At 44.3% G+C, this 22091-nt stretch overlaps 1 protein-coding gene across 2 annotated transcripts; it reads left to right on the top strand.

The window, feature by feature from the left end:
* The first annotated feature begins 723 nt into the window (after positions 1–723).
* On the top strand, positions 724–21129 carry LOC120916249 (synapse differentiation-inducing gene protein 1-like). 2 transcript variants are annotated; one of them, XM_040327120.1, is made up of 3 exons: positions 724–1704; positions 4946–5083; positions 20955–21129. In XM_040327120.1, the coding sequence occupies exons 1-2, from the start codon at positions 1354–1356 to the stop codon at positions 5081–5083; spliced, it is 489 nt and encodes a 162-aa protein (XP_040183054.1). In that variant the 5' UTR covers positions 724–1353; the 3' UTR covers positions 20955–21129. The 2 variants fall into 2 exon arrangements, with proteins under 2 accessions (XP_040183054.1, XP_040183055.1); XM_040327121.1 differs by lacking the exons at positions 724–1704; positions 4946–5083 and adding an exon at positions 17486–18005.
* Positions 21130–22091: the final 962 nt, after the last annotated feature.

A 22091-nucleotide genomic window follows, 5' to 3' on the forward strand; every position in this document is an offset into this window, starting at 1 on the left:
TGATTCTAACACTGAATCCGCCTCTCAGCCAATCAGGTTGCCGGGTCTGTTACCGGTCACTTGATTGGCTGAAACGTCAGGCGCCGTGATTAGACACCTGAGAGAGGACGGAAGAGAACACGGAGGACGTGCAGGAGACCGCCGCTGACCCCCTGCGAGACAGTTAGGTGTTGGGCAGCATCTGATGGGGCACAGTAGCGGCAATTGATGGGCACACTGGCAACATCTGATGGGGCACAGTAGCGGCAATTGATGGGCACACTGGCAGCATCTGATGGGGCACAGTAGCGACAAGTGATGGGCACACTGGCAGCATCTGATGGGCACAGTAGCGGTAATGGATGGGCACACTGGCAGCATCTGATGGGGCACAGTAGCAGCAATTGATGGGCACACTGGCAGCATTTGATGGGGCACACTGGCAGCAATTGATAGGTACAGTGACTGTGTTTGATGGCACAGTGGCGGCAATTTTTTGGGTACAGTGGCTGCGTTTGATGGCACAGTAGCTACGTTTGGAACAGTAACTGCGTTTGATGGGCACAGTGGCTGCAATTGATGTTTTTTTCAGTTGGTTTGCACCCCCCCAAAAGTTTTGAGAACCAGCCGCCACCGCCCTTGAAGTTTTTTTTTTTTTCAGATTGCCTAAATAGGATTTTTTTTCCCCTTCAATAAAGCTAAATTTTCACTTTCACTCTTGTCTTCGACACTTTTGACACCAATAACTCTTAGAATAGAAATTTAAAGGCTTCACAAAGTGAACACATACAAGGCCACTTCCTTTTGCAAGGTATTTCTGAAAGCTTTCAGCTTGTTTATATATATATAAAATTCTACGAGACACACCTGCTAAATCTACATGAAGGTTTTCTTCTCAGGTTCTATATGTGGCTATAAAAGCACCTAAAAAAAGAGATCAGGCCAAAGGCCTTCTCTGTTCAATAAAAACTCCCTTCCCCTTTACAAGGTTGTAACACGGCCAGCATCACGTAATCCACACACACCGATGATATGAGCGCGTCCTTCTCAACTCAGCTGCAGAAGGAACATCTTGGGAACTGAAGTACGAACATCTTCCATGACCAACGGGAGATGTAGAAGCCCCATCATCTGGAAGACACCAGAAGGTCCTCTTTATGGAGAACACGGTATCATGAACTCTTTGCAAAAAGCCAGTGAACATCCATGTGATATATTCTGCTTAGAAACAATTCACCAAGTCCACGACGTTCCACAGGACCAATCTACGGGATTGCCAAAAACATCTTCGTTGAAGTTTCTCCAGTAGCTTCATTGAGGGCCCAGTCAACTCAACTTGGAAAAAGGCATTGGGTCCATCGGTGGGACCCAACCATGACACATCAGGAAAACTGGATAACGATGAACCCGTTACCTTCTCATTCTTGTCAACATGATGGGACCCCAATAGGTCCACCTCCACCATATGACATGTTATATCATCATGGTGCTGTCTCTTCTCAATATGTCTTGACTGATTATCCTTCACCATCTCACTTTAAACCCATCTTTACAACTGAGCAGTATGTCATAAATACAGAGATATCTTCTGTACATGTGGTCACAGCACCTTCCAACGTCATCGTGGCTCCACCGATCTATAAGGACTACATGGCGTTGTCTATCCTGAGCATGTTGTTCTGCTTCCTGCCAGTTGGAATTGCTGCTCTGGTCTATTCCTGCAAGGTAATTCCAACACTGGGGGGGCCCTGGGGAGAAGAATGAGAGGGAAATGAATTGGGGAGGTGCTGGTGTGTTTTGTGGTTGTTGTATTTGGGCCTCTATCTCTTTCCTCTTTCACTCTTCTCTCGTTCTCTCTCTTCTCTTGTCCTCTCTCTCTCTTCTCTTGTCCTCTCTCTCTTCTCTTGTTCCTCTCTCTCTTCTCTCATTTGCTCTCTCTCTTCTCTCATTTGCTCTCTCTCTTCTCTCATTTGCTCTCTCTCTTCTCTCATTTGCTCTCTCTCTTCTCTCATTTGCTCTCTCTCTCTTCTCTCATTTTCTCTCTCTTCTCTTGTTCCTCTCTCTCTCTTCTCTCATTCCATCTCTCTCTTCTCTCGTCCTCTCTCTCTCTTCTCTCGTTTTCTCTCTCTCTTCTCGTTTTCTCTCTCTTCTCTTGTTCCTCTCTCTCTTCTCTCATTTGCTCTCTCTCTTCTCTTGTTCTCTCTCTCTTCTCTTATTTGCTCTCTCTCTTCTCTTGTTCCTCTCTCTCTTCTCTTATTCCCTCTCTCTTCTCTCGTCCTCACTCCCTCTTCTCTCGTTTTCTCTCTCTCTTCTCTCATTCCCTCTCGCTCTTCTCTTGTCCTCTCTCTCATTCTTCTCTCGTTTTCTCTCTCTTATCTTGTTCCTCTCGTTCTCTCTCTCTTCTCTCATTTGCTCTCTCTCTTCTCTTGTTCCTCTCTCTCTCTTTTCTCGTTTCCTCTCGCTTCTCTTGTTCCTCTCTCTCTCTTTTCTCATTCCCTCTCGCTCTTCTCTTGTCCTCTCTCTCTCTTCTCTTGTTCCTCTCTCTCTCTTTTCCCGTTGTCTCTCTCTCTTCTCTCATTTGCTCTCTCTCTTCTCTTGTTCCTCTCTCTCTCTTCTCGTTCTCTCTCTCTTTTCTCTCATTAGCTCTCTCTCTTCTCTCGTTCCTCTCGTTCTCTGTCTCTCTTCTCTTGTTCCTCTCTATATCTCGTTCCTCTCTCTTTTCTCGTTCATTCTCTCTCTTCTCTCGTTCCTCTCTCTCTCGTTCTCTAGCTCTTCTCTCGTTCTCTCTCTCTTCTCTCGTTCCTCTCGCTCTTCTCTCATTCTCTCTCTCTTCTCTCGTTCTCTCTCTCTTCTCTCATTCCTCTTTCTCTCTCTTCTCTCGTTCCTCTCTCTCTTGTTCTCTCTCTTTTGTTCTTTCTCTCTCGCTCTCTCTCTCGTTCTCTTTCTTGTTCCTCTCTCCCTCTCTCTCGTTCTCTCTCTCTCCTGTTCTCTCTCTAGTTCTCTCTCTCCTGTTCTCTCTCTCCCGTTCTCTCTCTCATTCTCTCTTTCTAGCACTCTCTCTTCTCTCTCCCCATTACTTTCTCTCTTCTCTCGTTCTCTCTCTCTCTCCTTTCTCTCTTCTCTCGTTTTCTCTCTCTCTCGCTCTTCTTTCGTACTCGTTCTCTCTCTACTCTCCTTCTCTCTCTCTTCTCTCTTGCTTTCTCCTAATAGGCGGGGGCGGTTGAGGAGCGGTATACACACCGCTCCTTCACCGCGCCAAGATGCGGCTAGCAGGACTTTTTTACCGTCCTGCCAGCGCACCGCTCCAGTGTGAAAGCCCTCGGGGAGAGACAGCAGCGCCTGTTTCAGGGCGCTTTGCAGGCGCTATTTTTATCGCTATAGCGCCTGAAAACCGGCCCAGTGTGAAAGGGGTCTAATGTGGCTGTAAACAGATTTAAACAAATCAAAATTTCGAATAGAATGAATAGAACAATCTTGAATAGAAAAGAATAGAATAGAAAATAAGAGAGTATAATAGAATGAGAAAGAATACAATAGAAAAATAATACATTTGAATAAACTAGAAAGAATATAAATGACCATCTTCTGAAATTCAAATTTTAATAGAAAAGATTTGAAAAGAAAAGAAAAGAATAGAATAGAAAATCAATAGAACAGAATAAAATAAAATAGAAAGAATGTAACAGTTATATTCTTTCTATTTTATTCCCTTCTATATTAATTGTTTTCTATTCTATTCTCTTATTTTCTATTCTATTATCTTATTTTCTATTCTATTCATTTCTATTATTTTCTATTCTAATCTTTTTTATTCAAAATTCATTCTATTCGAAAATTTGAATTTCTGAAGCTGGTTATAGTCTTTATTATATGTTATTCTATTGTTTTTCTATTCCATTCTTTCCTTTTATTTTCAATTATTTTGGATTCTAATCTAATCTATTCTATCCAAAATTCTAATTTCGGAAGATGGTCATATTCTATTTTATTGTATTCCATTCTATTAAATTCTATTCTTTACTATTTTCACTAGATGGCGCTGGCGATCATAGGAAATAACAATATCGCAGAAAATAAAGAGGGAAATTCGTGCAAGCTGGGCGAACGCTTGTGACATTCACCCAACAAATGTTTTATAAATCGACCCCCCCCACTTTGGCCCAGATTCTTAAAGGGCTTACGACGGCGCAACGCAATGTGCGCTGTCGTAAGTCCTAATCTGGGCCGTCGTATCTATGCGACTGATTCTTAGAATCAGTTACGCATAGATAACCATTAGATCCGACCGGCGTAAGGCTCTTACGCTGTCGGATCTTAAATGCAATTTTTTTTCGCCGCTAGGTGTCGCCTCCGTCGTTTTCCCCGTCGGTATGCAAATTAGCAAAATACGCGAATTCCCGAACGTACGCACGGTCGACGCAGTGAAGATACGATGTTTACGTTAGATTTGCGATGCGTAAAGTTGCCCCTGCTATATGAGGGGCAACCAATGTTAAGTATGGCCGTCGTTCCCGCGTCGAAATTTAAAAATTTACGTTGTTTGCGTAAGTCGTCCGTGAATGGGGCTGGACGCCATTTATGTTCACGTCGAAACCAATATGTCCTTGCGACGTCATTTAGCGCAATGCACGTCGGGAAATTTTAGGGGCGGCGCATGCGCAGTACGTTCGCCGCGGGAACGCGCCTGATTTAAATGATCCACGCCCCCTACCCGGATCATTTGAATTAGGCGGGCTTGCGCCGGGGGATTTACGCTACGCCGCCACAACTTTACAGGCAAGTTCTTTGTGAATCAAGCACTTGCCTGTAAAACTTGCGGCGGCGTAACGTAAATGACATACGTTACGCCCGCCCAGTTTTACGCCCAGATACGAGAATCTGGGCCTAAGTGTTTAGTTCACAAAAAAAAAAAAGATTTAGCAACATTTGCATTTCACTATGTGACATTTCCATATTTCTGTTGCAGACAATAGCGTCTCGGAGTAACGGCGACCATACCACAGAAGCTAGAAACTCCCACGTTGCCTTCAAGCTGAACGTGGTGGCGATCTTCTTCGGATGCGCTCTACATGCTGCGTGGATAGTGGTGGCAATTTGTACTTAGGTGTCAGCAGTCAGTTATGATTCAAATATATTGTACGCTCAGATTTTTTTTTGGGGGGGGGGGGGAATTGATTGTTATTGATATTTTTTTATATCTTTTGTGTGATCATTCAAATAAAAGGGGGATAGTAATAAAAACCTGGGAGGGGTTTTAACCCTTCTCTATACTGTTAGAAAATAAAAAAACTGATCAGAGCCGTTCGGACGGTTGGCAACACTGGTGCCTAGGCCACAACGGCAATGTGTTATTATGGAAAAGTTGATGCCGCTACATACAGCGAAGTATCATGAAAAAATATATATATCAGATATGCTGTACAGTTTAATAAAATAAAGTGTCTCTTTGGACCTAAATCAGTCAGTAATGGAGAAATCTGGAGGCTTCATTTAAGGGAAGTAAAATATATTGCTGCAATACCATTTAGAACCAGCAGGTGGCAGAGAAAACAAGACCTATTCTCTTACAAGCAGCACCTAGAATGATTGTACATTGCACTAGTGCAACCAACCACACTTTATGACAGTTTTAAGTCCATTTTTTTTTTTTAGATGTATACATTTTTACATTGTATTTATTATTTTCTTTTGGTATTCACATGAAATCTTTCAAATAAAGATGATAAAAGCTGATTTAAGCCTATATTTAGTTTTCTCCAATTTCTCCCTCCCCTTCACAGTATCTTGCGCCCTTCCCAAGCAGTGGGCTTTCTCCTGGGATGAAAAGGGGATGAAACAAGAGGGGAGAGCGGGGGATGGAAATGAAGGGTGTACATGGCACTGTCCTATATAATGCAGTCCTACGATCGGAAAGTCGATCACACCTCCGGGTTATACAAAGTTCAGGTAGAGAAAAAAAAAAAAAGAAGGGAAACCAGAGCAGATGTCTGGATTGTTCAGACACATAGCTAGATTCAGAGAGAGTTACGGCCGCGTATCAGTAGATACGCCATCGTAACTCTGAATCTACGCCGTCGTAAATTTAAGCGTAAGTCTCCTACGCCGCCGTATCTTAGGGTGCATATTTACGCTGGCTGCTAGGTGGCGCTTCCGTTGTTTTCCGCGTCGAATATGCAAATGAGCAAAATACACCGATTCACGAACGTACGTGCGCCCGTCGCAATTAGTTACGCCATTTACGTAAGAGATACGACGGCGTAAAGATAAAGCTGCTCCCTAGGTGGCGCAGCCCATGCAAGGTATGGACGTCAGAACAAGCCTATCTTTTTACGTCGTTTGCGTAAGTCGTACGCGAATAGGGCTGTGCGTAAGTTCCGTTCACGTCGTAGGCAGTGTTAAACGTATCTTAGGCATTCTATCCGACGCATGCGCACTGGGATACGTCCACGGACGGCGTCATTTACGTGTGGTCATGCTTAATTTCCCTAAAACACGCCCACCTCTTCCTCATTTGAATTAGGCGCGCTTACGCCGGCACATTTACGCTACGCCGCCGTAACTTAGGACGCAAGTGCTTTGTGAATACAGCACTTTCCTCTCTAACTTGCGGCGGCGTAGTGTAAATACCATACGCTACGCCCGCACACAAAGTTACGCTGCCCTACCTGAATCTGGCCAACAGTTTTTTATATATTTTTTTTTAGAGGTAATTTTTATTATAGCAAAAAGTAAAAAAAGTATTGCTTCTTTTTCAAAATTGTCCCTCTTCTTTTGTTTATAGCGCAAAAAATAAAAACACAGAGGTGATCAAATACCACCAAAAGAAAGCTCTATTTGTGGGAAAAAAAGGACGCCAATTTTGTTTGGGAGCCGCGTCGCAGGACCGCGCAACTGTCAGTTAAAATGCCGCAGTGCCGAATCGCAAAAAATGGCCCGATCATTTGGGCAGCCAAATCCTCTGGGGCGGAAGTGGACCATATTGCTGGGCAATGACCGGGCCCCTTTTTGCGATTCAGCACTGCGTCGCTTTAACTGACAATTGCGCGGTCGTGCGACGTGGCTCCCAAACAAAATTGGCGTCCTTTTTTCCCCACAAATAGAGCTTTCTTTTGGTGGTATTTGATCACCTCTGCGATTTTTATTTTTTGCGCTATAAACAAAAATAGAGCGACAATTTTGAAAAAAAAAAATGAATATTTTTTACTTTTTAGCATAATAAATATCCCCCAAAAATATCTAAAAAACAATTTTTTTCCTCAGTTTAGGGCGATACGTATTCTTCTACCTATTTTTTGTAAAAAAAAATCGCAATAAGCGTTTATTAATTGGTTTGCGCAAAAGTTATAGCGTTTACAAAATAGGGGATAGTTTTATGGCTTTTTTATTAATATTTTTTTTTAACTAGTAATGGCGGCGATCAGTGATTTTTATCGTGACTGCGACATTATGGCGGACACTTCGGACACTTTTGACACATTTTTGGGACCATTGGCATTTTTATAGCGATCAGTGCTATAAAAATGCATTGGATTACTATAAAAATGCCACTGGCAGGGAAGGGGTTAACACTAGGGGGCGGGGAAGGGGTTAAGTATGTTTAGTGGGTGTGTTCTAACTGAAGGGGGGTGGGACTGACTTGGGGAAATGACTGATCGCTGTTCATACATTGTATGAACAGACGATCCGTCATTTCTCCCCCTGACAGGACCGGGAGCTGTGGGTTTACACCCACAGCTCCCGGTTCTCGCTCTGTAACGAGCAATCGCGTGTGCCCGGCGGTGACAGCAGGGACGTGGAGCTCTGTGTGTAATGATGGGGTGTAAACACAGAGCTCCACATCCTGTCAGGGAGAGAGGAGACCGATCTGTGTCCCTTGTACATAGGGACACAGCATCGGTCACCTCCCCCAGTCAGTCCCCTCCCCCCACACAGTTAGAACACAACCACATACATTTAACCTCCTCCTCACCCCCTAGTGTTAACCCCTTCCCTGCCAGTCACATTTATACAGTAATTAGTGCATTTTTATAGCACTGATCGCTGTATAAATGTGAATGGTCCCAAAATTGTGTCAAAAGTGTCCGATACGTCCGCCGCAATATCGCAGTCCTGACAAAATGATTTATTGCGATTTTTTTTAACAAAAATATGTAGAAGAATACATATCGGTCTAAACCGAGAAAAAAAAAAAAAAAAAAAGGGATATTATTATAACAAAAAAGTAAAAAATATTGTGTTTTTTTTTTCAAAATGTTCTGTCTTTTTTTTGTTTATAGCGCAAAAAATAAAAATCGCAGAGATGATCAAATACCACCAAAAGAAAGCTCTATTTGTGGGGAAAAAATGATAAAAATATAATTTGGGTACAGTGTTGTATGACCGCGCAATTGTCATTCAAAATGCGCTGAAAGCTGAAAATTGGTCTGGGCACGAAGGGGGTTTAAGTGCCCAGTAATGAAGTGGTTAAAATCCCAATAAACATTGGGGTGGATTCAGGTAGGGCTGTGCACTCTTACGGAGGCGCAGCGTTCTGTTTTTACGCTACGCCTCCGTAAATTACTTGCGCTACGCTTCATTCACGAAGCAGTAGCTCCGTAATTTGCGGGGGCGTTCCGTAAAAGTGGCCGGCGTAATCGCGCGTAATTTAACTGATCCCGTAGGGGGCGTGGATCATTTAAATTAGGCGCGTTCCCGCGCCGAACGTACTGCGCATGCTCCGTCGGGAAACTTTCCCGACGTGCATTGCGGTAAATGCCGTCGCAAGGACGTCATTTGCTTCAACGTGAACGTAAATGGCGTCTGGCGCCATTCACGATTCACTTACGCAAACGACGTAATTTTCAAAAATCGAGACGCGGGAACGACAGGTATACTTAGCATTGGCTGCGCCTGCTAATAGCATGAGCAGCCTTACGCAGAAACCGACGAATGCAAACGACGTAAAATTCGAACGCCGGGCGCGTGTACAGTTGTGAATCGGCGTGAGTATGCAATTTGCATACTCTACGCTGACCACTACGGGAACGCCACCTAGCGGCCATCGTAAGAATGCAGCCTACGATACGACGGCATAGGAGCCTTATGCCACGCATATCTTAGGCTGCAGTCGGCGTATCAAGCTCTCTGAATACAGAAAGTCGATACGCAGGCGATACTTAGCAATTACGCTGCGTATCTATGGATACCCAGGCGTAATTGCTACCTGAATCTACCCCATTGAATGTTAAAAAAAAAAAAAGTCATACTCCATGGCGTTCTGATAAAGTGAAAAGAAGTGTGCTCAATAGGCCAATCAGCATCCTCCTTCCTCTGCTAGCTACTCTAAGCCGATGTAAGGGGAACTCTCATTGGAGGACTGCATTTCAATGTTCCCTAGCATTTCCCAGCAGTTGATATTTGCAGTGATTGTCCAACTTCCCCTTCTTGCCGATCTCGTTAGGGAAGTAATCGTAAAAATTAGGAAGTGGTAGAACATTGTGTGACCCAATAAAGGTGTGACCCCAAGAGATTCTAATTCCTAGAAAATAATAGATATGTATCATTTATTATACATTCATTGGGGGTTGTTTTTCAGGGGTTGGGCTTGGCCCCTTAGCATAGGTGTGCGCAGCTTGTTGAATTAGGGTGTGCACCCGAAAGCCTAAAAACACGGTACCGATCTCTCACTGTGTTCATCCTCTCCACCAATCAGGAAGTGGGTGTGAGACCCGTTTCTCTGATTTGGCCCGAAATGAGAAGCATTCCGATTGGCCGCCAAGAGGATGGAGGAGACGGAAGCTGCTGATGCCCGTGGAGAGCAGTGGAAGGAGAAGCCGCTCATGATGCCCCTGGAGGAGAAAAGGAGAAGCCGCTAGTCATGCCCATCGCCATGGTGTCCAAGGAGGAGAGAAGGAGAAGTCGCCCATGATGCCCCCCACCGAGATGCCCGAGGAGGAGAGAAGGAGAAGCTTCTTGTGATGCCCCCAGACGAGATGCCCGAGGAGGAGAGAAGGAGAAGCTTCTCGTGATGCCCGCCGCAGTGATGCCCGAGGAGGCGAGAAGGAGAAGCCGCTTGTGATGCCCCCCGCCGTGATGCCCAAAGAGAGAAGGAGAAGCAGCTCGTGATGCCGCCGCCGTGATGCCCGAGGAGGAGAGAAGGAGAAGCCGCTTGTGATGCCCCCCCTTGTTGTCCAAGGAGGAGAGAAGGAGAAGCCGCTCGTGATGCCCGCCACCGTGATTCCGGAGGAGGAGAGAGGGAGAAGCCGCTTGTGATGCCCCCGCCGTGATGCCCGAGGAGAAAAGGAGAAGCCGCCCGTGATGCCACCGCCATGATGCCCAAGGAGGAGAGAAGGAGAAGCCGCTCGTGATGCCCGCCACCGTGATCCGGGAGGAGGAGAGAGGGAGAAGCCGCTCGTGATGCCTGCCACCGTGATCCCGGAGGAGGAGAGAGGGAGAAGCCGCTTGTGATGCCCGCCGCCCTGATGCCCAAAGAGGAGAGAAGGAGAAGCCGCTCATGATGCCCGCCGCCGCGATGACCGAGGAGGAGAGAGGGAGAATCCGTTCGTGATGCCCGAGGAGGAGAGAAGGGGAAGCCACCCGTGATTGCCTTGGCATGGATGGGGTGAGTGCTCCGACCGACCAGACTGGGGGGAGGCTGCAGTACTTTACACTGTTTGCCACCCCCCCCCCAAAAAAAATGACCACCAGCCGCCTCTGGTCCCCATTGGAAGGTTTCTCATCTATTCTTCATTTTGGTGACAATTGTAACATTTTGGATTTTCCCATCACTTTCTAGTGATTCTTTTTTTTTTTACTTTAGTTACACTAAAAAAGAAAAGCGACACTGGGCCGGATTCATAAAGAAGATACGCCGTCGTATCTCTGAGTTCCGATGGTCGTATCTATGCATCTGATTCATAGAATCAGGTTACGCATAGATCTCCCTAAGATCCGCCAGGTGTAAGTGACTTACACCGTCGGATCTGAGGCTGCAATTCCAGGCCGGCCGCTAGGTGGCGTTTTCTTTTTTGTACGCGACGAATATGCAAATGAGGAGTTCCGCCTAATCAGGAACTAACTCCCGCCCGGCGCTTTTTTTTTATGTCGTTTGCGTTCGGCTTTTTCCAGCGTATAGTTACCCCTGCTATATGCGGCGTATCCTATGTTAAGTATGGCCGTCGTTCCCGGGTCGAATTTTGAATTTTTTACGTCGTTTGCGTAAGTCGGTCGCGAATACGGATGGACGTAATTTACGTTCACGTCGAAACCTAACATTTGGAGCAATGCACGCTGGGAAATTTACGCAGTTCGATCGGCGCGGGGACGCGCCTGATTTAAATAGTACACTTCCCCTAGCCGCGGAATTTGAATTCCGCCAGGGGATTTACGATCAGCCGGCGCAACTTTAGAGGCAAGTGCTTTCTGAATACAGCACTTGCCTCAAAAACTTGCGCCGGCGGATCGTAAATCAGATAGATTACGCGGATCTAAAGATCCGCTAATCTATGTGTAAAGCTCAAAGTTTCAGTTTGTATCATCTTGACACGAAGTTTCCTGCCAAAAATTGAATTGTGACCATTATTCCCGGAATCATCGAATGTTGAAATAACAACTATGATTTCATTATAACCAAATAATAAAAAACAAAACAAAAAAACAAACAAACTATGATTATCTGATATGGGAAACTGTTTGCTGTGCTGCAGGAATCTCATTTATTGTCAGCAAATCTTATCCTATAAAAAAAAAATTCTCCTCTAATAATGAACTTTTTGTAGATGATGATGATGGAACTTTGTGGGTCATTCTGATGTTCTGTATAGATTAACGAATTGCCCACCGGACCAGTTCCTACACAGTGGCGGCTGGTGCTCATATTTTTTTGGGGGTGCGCAAACAAACGGAAAACAAAAAAAAAACATCAATTGACGCCTCACTGTGCCCATCAATTGCCACCACTGTGCCCATCAAACGCAGCCGCTGTGCCATAAAATTGTCACCACTGTGTCATAAAACTGTCGCCACTGTGCCATGCCATCAAACGCAGCCACTGTGCCATCAATTGTTGCCACTGTGCCCATCAATTGCCACCACTGTGCCCATCAATTTCTGCCACTGTGCCCATCAAACGCAGCCGCTGTGCCATAAAATTGTCACCACTGTGCCATAAAATTGTCGCCACTGTGCCATGCCATCAAACGCAGCCACTGTGCCATCAATTGTTGCCACTGTGCCATGCCATCAATTGTCGCCACTGTGCCATGCCATTGTTGCCACTGTGCCCATCAATTGTCGCCACTGTGCCATGCCAAACGCAGCCACTGTGCCATCAATTGTCGCCACTGTGCCATGCCAAACGCAGCCACTGTGCCATGCCATTGTCACCACTGTGCCCATCAATTGTCGCCACTGTGCCATGCCATTGTCGCCACTGTGCCCATCAATTGTCGCCACTGTGCCATGCCATTGTCGCCACTGTGCCCATCAATTGTCGCCACTGTGTCATGCCAAACGCAGTCACTGCGCCTCTGCAGAAGCGCTTTGCAGTGGTTTTAACCCTTTCTCAGCCCCTAGAGGGGGTAAAACCGCCCCGCTAGCGGCCAAATAGCACAGTGAAATTGACATAAACCGCCTCTAAAAACAGCAGCGCCTTACCGCCAACGCCACCCCCGCCCCAGTGTGAAAGGGGCCTTAGAGCAGTGGTTCTCAACCCTGTCCTCAAGTACCCCCAACAGGCCATGTTTATAGGTTTTCCTTTATCTTGTACAGGTGCTTTAAATCAGAGTCAATGGCCCAGATTCACGTAGGGAGCGCGTATTTGTGAGCGGGCGTAACATATCCTATTTACGCCACGCCTCCGCAACTTTGACAGGCAAGTGCAGTATCCACAAAGCAAAGTTGCGGCGGTGTAGCGTAAATAGGCTGGCGTAAGCCCGCCTAATTCAAATGTGGAACATGTGGGCGTGTTTTATGTCAATCTATTGTGACCCCACGTAAATGACGCTTTATACGTACGGCGCATGCGCCGTCCGTGAAAGTATCCCAGTGCGCATGTGCCGTCCGTGAAAGTATCCCAGTGCGCATGCGCCGTCCGTGAAAGTATCCCAGTGCGCATGCTCCAAATTAACCCGCAAAAAGCCAATGCTTTCGACGTGAACGTAAATGACGCACAACCCTATTCGCGAACGACTTACGCAAACGACGTAATCGACGGAAAATTCGACGCTGGCCCGACGTCCAGACTTAACATATAGCAGGGGTAACCTAACGCCGGAAAAAGCCTAACGTAAACGGCGTATCTGTAATGCGACCGCCGGGCGTACGTTCGTGAATTGGCGTATCTAGCTGATTTACATATTTCTAGGCGTAAATCAGCGTACACGCCCCTAGCGGCCAGCGTAAATATGCAGTTAAGATACGACGGCGTAGGAGACTTACGCTGGTCGTATCTTAGAGAAATTCTGGATTATCATATTCTTTGAATCAGGCGCCAAGATACGACGCCTCACACTCAGAGATACAACGGCGTATCTCCTACGTGAATCTGGGCCAATGGCTTGGTATTTTGGACAGCTATTTTATCTAAGGGAAATTCCCAAAACATGGCTTGTTGGGGGGGACTTGAGGACAGGGTTGAGAACCACAGCATTAGTGGACAGCAGGGAGGAACGTGCTCATCTAAAGGGACGCCAGGGATGTGTTCTGCCACTCATGGCTCACCACTCATCACTTACACTCTCTGCTCTCAGTGCATCTTAAAGGGTGGCTCGAAACTAAGATACTGAAAGAACAGAACAAATTGTAGACACAGACATACAGGAAAGGATTTTTTATTTTACAGTGAATCCTCAGATTACAAGCATAAATCCATTCCAGGAGAACGCTCGTAATCCAAAGCACTCGCATATCAAAGCGCGTTTCCCCATTGAAGTCAATGGAAACGAAAATAATTTGTTCCGCATTGACTTCAATGGCATGCAATACCGCATCTGGCCAGAGGTGGGGGGGGCGCCGGAGAGCCTTGAAAACACACGGAAAGGCCCGAGGACAGCTCGGCTGACCTCGGCAAGCCTCGGAAAAGGCGAAAGAGTCTTTCCGAGTCTTTTCAAGCATTTCCGAATGGCTCCGGGGCGCCCCACACTCAGGCCAAACGCGGTACTGCACCCCGCTTTGGCCTGAATCCTGCTCGTGTTGTGAGATAACACTCGCAAACCGAGTTAGGATTTTTTAAAAAACACAGCGCTCGTTTTGCGAAACGCTCGTTATCCGCGTTACAATCCGAGGTTCGTCTGTATTTTATTTTTTAACTTTAGTTATGCTTTTAAGCAATAATAATTATCCCTCTTCTGTTCTATCGCTGCGCTCCAACTGCAAAGCTATGATACGTTCGTAGAAATAACTTGGCCTCAAAAAGAAAATAGCTGTGGTTTCTTACTCATAAATTCAATTTATAGTGTTTTTGTATTTTAGACAGTGCTATGGTTTTTGCATACAAATAAAATAACTCCAAATATGTCAAACGTTCTGTTCTGTAACTCATCTGAAAGATTTGTGCAACAATGTTTCTAAATGGAAACAAAGGTATCAAAAGACAGGGAGGGAAAAAAGTATTTGATCCCTGGCTGATTCTGTATGTTTGCCCAACAATTGTCGCCACTGTGCCATGCCATTGTTGCCACTGTGCCCATCAATTGCCACCAGCTTGCCCCTAAAATGCCGCCAGATTGTCGTCGTCGTCCCCCCCGCCTGTCACTTACCTTTCTCGGTCAGCCATCCTCGGATCCTCCTTCACGATCCCTCGAAGTAGTCCCGCCCTCGATGTTGCTTCAGCCAATCAGGTTACCGGTAACCAGAACCGGTGAACATGATTGGCTGAGACGCCTTTCAGTGTTAACGATGGAACGCTACCCCCCGTGCGTCCCCTGGTTAACTATTTGGAAGCTGACTACAGGCCTCAGGCTGTAATCGAAAAGCCAATCAGAGCTGCTGGCTCTAATAGACACTTCCACAGCAAACCAGCTGCCGTTATTCAGATGGCCGGCGTTCACCAGGGGGCCGGCCATCTGAATAGTGGGCAGCGGCGACAATACATAGAGATTCATGCAATGAATTTATATTTTATTTTATTATTTTATGTGCAAAAAAAACAAACAAAAAAAAAACATTTCCTAGGCAAACAAAACATGATATAAAATAATAATATAAAATATAAATGAAATTATTATTTTATATCATTTATATATATATATATATATGGGTTTATGGGTTTTTTTTCCACAGAAAATGTTTTTTTTTTTTTACTGTATCGTACAGCAATGGTATATTGAAGATATATTGATGTCTTGCAGCAACTATATTATTTTGATCCCTTTGTTTCCACTTTGTAACAAAACCATTGCTGTGCAAAAAAAAAAGAAACAACATTTCCTAGGCAAACAAACATCACATAAAAGAATAATAATATAAAATATAAATTTAATTATTATTTTATATAATTTTATATATATATATATATATATATATATATATACATATATATGTGTGTATATATATATATATATATATATATATATATATATATATATATACATATATATATATATATATATATATATATATATATATATATATATATATATGTATACATATATATATATATATATATATATATATATATATATATATATATATATATATATATATATATATATATATATATATATATGTGTGTGTGTGTGTGTTTTTGCACAGGAAATGTGTTTTTACTGTATCGTACAGCAATGGTATAGAAGATATATTGATGTCTAGCAATGATTATATTATTTTGATACCTTTGTTTCCACTTTGTAACAAAACCATTTCCTAGGCAAACAAACATCACATACAAAATAATCATAATATATAATATAAATGTAATTATTATTTTATATAATTTTATGTAAATATACATGTATGTTTGTTTTGCACAGGAAATATTTTTTACTGTATCGTACAGCAATGGTATATTTAAGATATATTGATGTCTAGCAACGATTATATTATTTTGATACCTTTGTTTCCACTTTGTAACAAAACCATTGCTGTGCAATAGAAGAAAAAAAATCCTAGGCAAACAAACATCACATAAAATAATAACAATATAAAATATAAATGTAATTATTAATTTGTATCATTTTTTGTAATTATATATATATATGTTTATTTTGCACAGGAAATGTGTTTTTACTGTATCGTACAGCAATGGTATGTTGAAGATATATTGATGTCTAGCAACGATTATATTATTTTGATACTTTTGTTTCCACTTTGTAACAAAACCATTGCTGTGCAAAAAGAAAAAGAAAAAAACATTTCCTAGGCAAACAAACATCACATAAAATAATCATAATATATAATATAAATGTAATTATTATTTTATATCATTTTATGTAATTATATATGTATGTTTGTTTTGCACAGGAAATATTTTTTTCTGTATAGTACAGCAATGGTATAGAAGATATATTGACGTCTAGCAACGATTATATTATTTTGATACCTTTGGGCCAGATTCATGTACCTGCGCTGCGGCGTAACGTACCCCGTTTACGTTACTCCGCCGCAAGTTTTCGTCGTAAGTGCTTGATTCACAAAGCACTTACGTGTAAACTTGCGGCGGCGTAGCGTAAAGCCGTCCGGCGCAAGCCCGCCTAATTCAAATGGGGCGTGTACCATTTAAATTAGGCGCGTTCCCGCGCCGAACGTTCTGCACATGCTCCGTTAGGAAATTTCCCGCCGTGCTTTGCGCGAAATTACGGTGCCCGACGTGTTTTTTGAACGGCGACGTGCGTAACGTACTTTCGTATTCCCGGACGTCTTACGCAAAAATAAATAAATTTGAAATTTGACGCGGGAACGACGGCCTTACTTTAACATGGATGGTCTAATGTTAAGCCATCTAAATAGGACTCGTAATTTTACGACGGGAAAAGCCGACTAGCGACGACGTAAGAGATTGCGACGAACGCGTGTATCTTCGTGGATCGCCGTAATCAGCTAATTTGCATACCCGACGCTGGAAAACAACGCAAACTCCACCCAGCGACCGTCGGAAAATTACACCTACGATCCGAAGGCGTATGAAGCCGTACGCCTGTCGGATCTATGGCAAAAGCCGTTGTATCTTGGTTTGAGGATTCCAAATCAAGATACGGCGCGGCAAATTTGAAAATACGCCGGCGTATCAGTAGATACGCCGGTGTATTTCCGCTGTGAATCTGGCCCTTTGTTTCCACTTTGTAACAAAACTATTGCTGTGCAAAAAGAAAAAAACATTTTCTAGGCAAACAAACATCACATAAAATAATAACAATATAAAATATAAATGTAATTATTATTTTATATCATTTTATGTAATTATATATGTATGTAATATGAAATATTTTTTTCTGTAGCGTACAGCAATGGTATAACTATAGAAGATATATTGATGTCTAGCAACGATTATATTTTTTCGAATACATTTGGAAAGACGCAATATGTGTTACAACACAGAACTATCAAAATATTTGGACACATTTTATTTGTATAAAATAATTGTTCCAACCCCGAGCAGATGTTTCAATTTCCTCTCGGCGTGGATGAAAGGGCCGCGGCGGGTTGGCTAGACGGTTGAGCCGGGCGGTTGCTCTGATAGGCGCTTTTGGCAGGAAAGGAAAATGTAAACTGATTAGATCTTTTTCCATGAGAGCTCTGGAAAGGAAGCTCACATTATAAGAGATAGGATGGACCAGGCGCTGGATGGAGGAGATCCACCTCCTCCTCAGTACTATTCACTGGACTCTTTACCCCAACGGGCCACCAACTTCCAGACCTGCTTTCCAGAAACAGTGGTCCATGACTCTCAGCAGATCCTCGTGCAACAGCCAACCAGTACAAATGGGGCGATGATGTCACAGTCGGCGGGCGATGGCACCCGATCGAAGCCCAGAGATTACCTCTGGTTCTCCATCTTGAACTTCCTATTTTGTTGGCCACTGGCAATTATTGCCTTGAACTTTTCTTTAAAGGTAACGGTGGTGGTGATGGTGGGGGGGGTTCATATAGCATTAGTGCCAAAAAAAGGAGACAACCAGATAACTGCAAACTTTTCACATAGAACTGCGGCGGCATAATGTATCGTAGATACGTTGCACCACCGCAAGTTTTCATCGCAAGTGCCTGATTCACAAAGCACTTGTGTGAAAACTTACGCTGGTGGCCTCCGGCGTAAGCCCGCGTAATTCAAAGGGGCGCGTGCCATTTAAATTAGGCGCGCTCCCGCGCCGGACCTACTGCGCATGCTCCCTTTTGAAATTCCCGCCGTGCTTTGCGCGAAGTGACGTCATTTTTTCGAACGGCGACGTGCGTAGCGTACTTTCGTATTCCTGGACGTCTTACGCAAGAACAAAAAAAATTTAAATTTCGACGCGGGAACGACGGCCATACTTTATACAGCACATACGTGGGCTGTGTAAAGTTAGGGCAGCTAAAACGACGACTAACTTTGCGACGGGAAACTAGACTAGCGGCGACGTAGTGAATGCGAAAAACCGTTGTGGATCGCCTTAACTACTAATTTGCATACCCGACGCTGGTTTACGACGCAAACTTCCCCCAGCGGCGGCCGAGGTACTGCATCCTATGATCCGACAGTGTAATTCAATTACACCTGTCGGATCTTAGGGATATCTATGCGTAACTGATTCTATGAATCAGTCGCATAGTTAGGAAGACCCTAAAACAGAGATACGACGGAGTATCTCTTTTGTGAATCTGGGCCAATATTCCCAAAAGCAGTGGCAACCGTCCATTAGGGGCACAAGGGCACTGCCCCCCCCCATCCATGTGTCTGACCCCCTAATCTACATGCAGGGCACCGGACGCATGGATTCCAATGGGTGTTTTCGTTATTTTGAAGCATGTGAGTAGAGCCAGAGACTCTAATTGGCTTGAAAAAAGGGTGGGCTTGGGGCGCAGACCACCGCGCCCCAAGCCCAACCCTGTTGTGTGACAATAGCAAATTAATATTCGCTATTGTCATCCTGCTTCTCCTCCTGGCCAATCAGGAAGCAGGTCATAAGACCCTGATTGAGCGAGAGGGGAAGCGACCGTATTGGCCACCAAGGAGGAGATGCAGGGGGAAGCAGGCGGCACTGAGTGGGGACCCCCGGCAGCTGCCTTTTATCTCATTAATTTCCAAGAGTCGTCCTTTCTCTGAGCCTCAGGTCTAGCAGGAGAAATCTCTGGAGTAGATCCACGTACAACGGCGCATTATTGCGTCGGGCGTAGCGTATCTAAGATACACTACGCCGCTGTAACTTACTTTTTTTGTTTCGAATCCTCAACGAATTTGCGCTGTAAGTTACGGCCGCGTAGTGTATCTCTTGCGGCGAAAGGGCGTGGAATTCAAATGGATGTAATGGGGGCGTGTTTTATGTAAATACGTCGTGACCCGACGTAAACAACGTTTTTTTTAAACTGCGCATGCGCCGTCCCTGGGGGTATCCCAGTGCGCATGCTCGAAATTTGACCGGAAGAAGCCAATGCTCACGACGGTGACGTCATTCTACGCAAATTCCTATTCGCGAACGACTTACGCAAACGACGTAAAAAATTCAAAATTGTACGCGGGAACGACGGCCATACTTAACATTGAGTACGCCTCATAATAGCAGCTTTAACTATACGCCGGTAAAAGCCGAACGAAAACGACGTAAAAAAATGTGCCGGGCCGACGTACGTTCGTGGATCGTCGGAAATAGCTAATTTGCATACTCAACGCGGATTTCGACGGGAACGTCACCTAGCGGCTGCCGAAAAATTGCAGCTTAGATCCAACGGCGTACTAAGACGTACGCCTGTCGGATCTAGCCGAGATGCCGTCGTATCTTGTTGCGGGAAATTTAAAATTACACAGAAACAATTACTTATATATATATATTTCATTTTAACTCCATATTAACTCTTTTCAGACATAATTTCTTCCTCTCTTTCTGCACTTAGTTATTATTTTTCTACAATTTTTTCTTTTACTTTAATGTTAGACTGTATTTAACCACTTGTGTGTTTTAGACATAGAAGATACAGTTTATGCCCTACTAATGTTTTCTCGGACGTATCTCCTATTCCATGTTCCTCTTTCTCTGCCGCCACTATTACTGGCAATTATGGGCTATCAAATAATAACTTATTCATGTGTCATTACTTCCTCCTATCTCCCCATAACTTTTTTTTTTCTGCTGTTTTTTTTTTTTTTTTCTACTTTAGTTTTATACTGTATTTAACCAATTGTGGATTTTAGACAATTGAGGGGTTCCCAACCATCCCTGGCAGCTTTTTTTAAGCATATTTTATTTTGGAGATGCAGGAACACCCAAGACTCCCAGGTATGTAGGAAGGATTGATCACTTTTTATGGGACAGCGGAGATCGCCCGTCACTTCTATGCAGGCAACCTTCTTCATTAGAATGAATAGAATGAGTTCTTTGTTTCCTTATCTGATGGAACAAATCCCTTCCGCATCGTATATTTTATAGACGTTATAAAAAGGTGTTTCCTGTTGTCACAAATCTTTTTCCCGATTGATTTATTGATCTGCAGAAACTTCCTCTTCATTCATTAATGTAGCAAAAGATCAATATGCACCTTAGATCCGACGGCTTCCTGTTCATTCACAAACGGAAGCATAGTAAACACAGTTTGTACAGATCACTCACTATGTTCATTCATCCATCCTGAAACATCCCTTGCAGCAGCGGGCAGGAGAGGGGCGCCAGGAAGCAGGGGGATTGGGCAGCGCACAGGGCGATTAGAGTGTGCCCAGGCACCCCCAGCACACCCTGTGTGCACGCCTATGGCCTGCAATCAGGATATTCTCAACTATATCGATTCTATTAAGGGGGGGGGGAGATAAAAAAAAAATACAGCAGTTGAGTCTGTGGCCCTATGAGTGGACTGAACCTGTGACTGTCTTTCAGGCAAGAAAATGCTCCGCCCGGAATGACATGACGGCAGCCAAAGAACACGGAGACGGCGCCCTGGGTGTGAATATCGCGGCTTTGGTGAACGGTTCCATATTACAAGTCTTGATCTTCCTTTTTCATAATGGATATCTTTCTCGTCAATGAATAAAATTAGTCGCGTGAATATACAGTTTGTCGTAGCCGTCTTCCTGCAGAACTGAAACCATCAATGGAAAATGTGTCGAATATCATTAACAATAAAAAAAAAAAATGCACCGCGCCAAAAGACTTCATCAAGATCGCCGAGTAATCAGCAAAATATTTGTGAATATATGTCGGTGGAAATTCACAAGTTTATTTTTCTTTCTAAATTTTCACCGATATATTCACATATTGGCCCAGATTCACAAAGACTTACGACGGCGTATCTCCAGATACGCCGTCGTAAATCCGAATGGCCGTCGTCGCATCTATGCGCCTGATTCATAGAATCAGTTACGCATAGATTTGGCCAAGATACGAGCGGCGTAAGTCTCCTTACGCCGTCGTATCTTGGGTTGCAATAATTACGCTGGCCGCTAGGTGGCGCTTCCTTGATTTCCACGTCGAATATGTAAATGAGCATGATACGCCGATTCACGAACGTACGTACGCCCGTCGCAATTAGTTAAGTCGTTTACGTAAGACATACGCCGGCGTAAAGATAAAACTGGTCTTTAGGTGGCGCAGCCCATGCAAAGTATGGACGTCGGAACAAGCGTATCTTTTTACGTCGTTTGCGTAAGTCGTACGCGAATAGGGCTGTGCGTAAGTTACGTTCACGTCACAGGCATTGAGCCGACGTATCTTCGGGCGTAAATACGATGTGATACTGAGCATGCGTTCGGCCATGCATCTACATGGGGTCAAGCCTCATTTAAATACAACACGCCCCCTACCAGCCTACTTTGAATTACGCGCGCTTACGCCGGCCCATTTACGATACGCCGCCGTTACTTAGGACGCAAGTGCTTTGTGAATACAGCACTTGCCTCTCTAAGTTACGGCGGCTTGAACCACTTAAGCCCCGGACCATTTGGCTGGCCAAAGACCAGGCCACTTTTTGCGATTCGGCACTGCGTCGCTTTAATTGACAATTGCGCGGTCGTGCGA

The sequence above is a fragment of the Rana temporaria genome, chromosome 10 (assembly GCF_905171775.1).
Source record: "Rana temporaria chromosome 10, aRanTem1.1, whole genome shotgun sequence".
Taxonomy (NCBI): domain Eukaryota; kingdom Metazoa; phylum Chordata; class Amphibia; order Anura; family Ranidae; genus Rana; species Rana temporaria.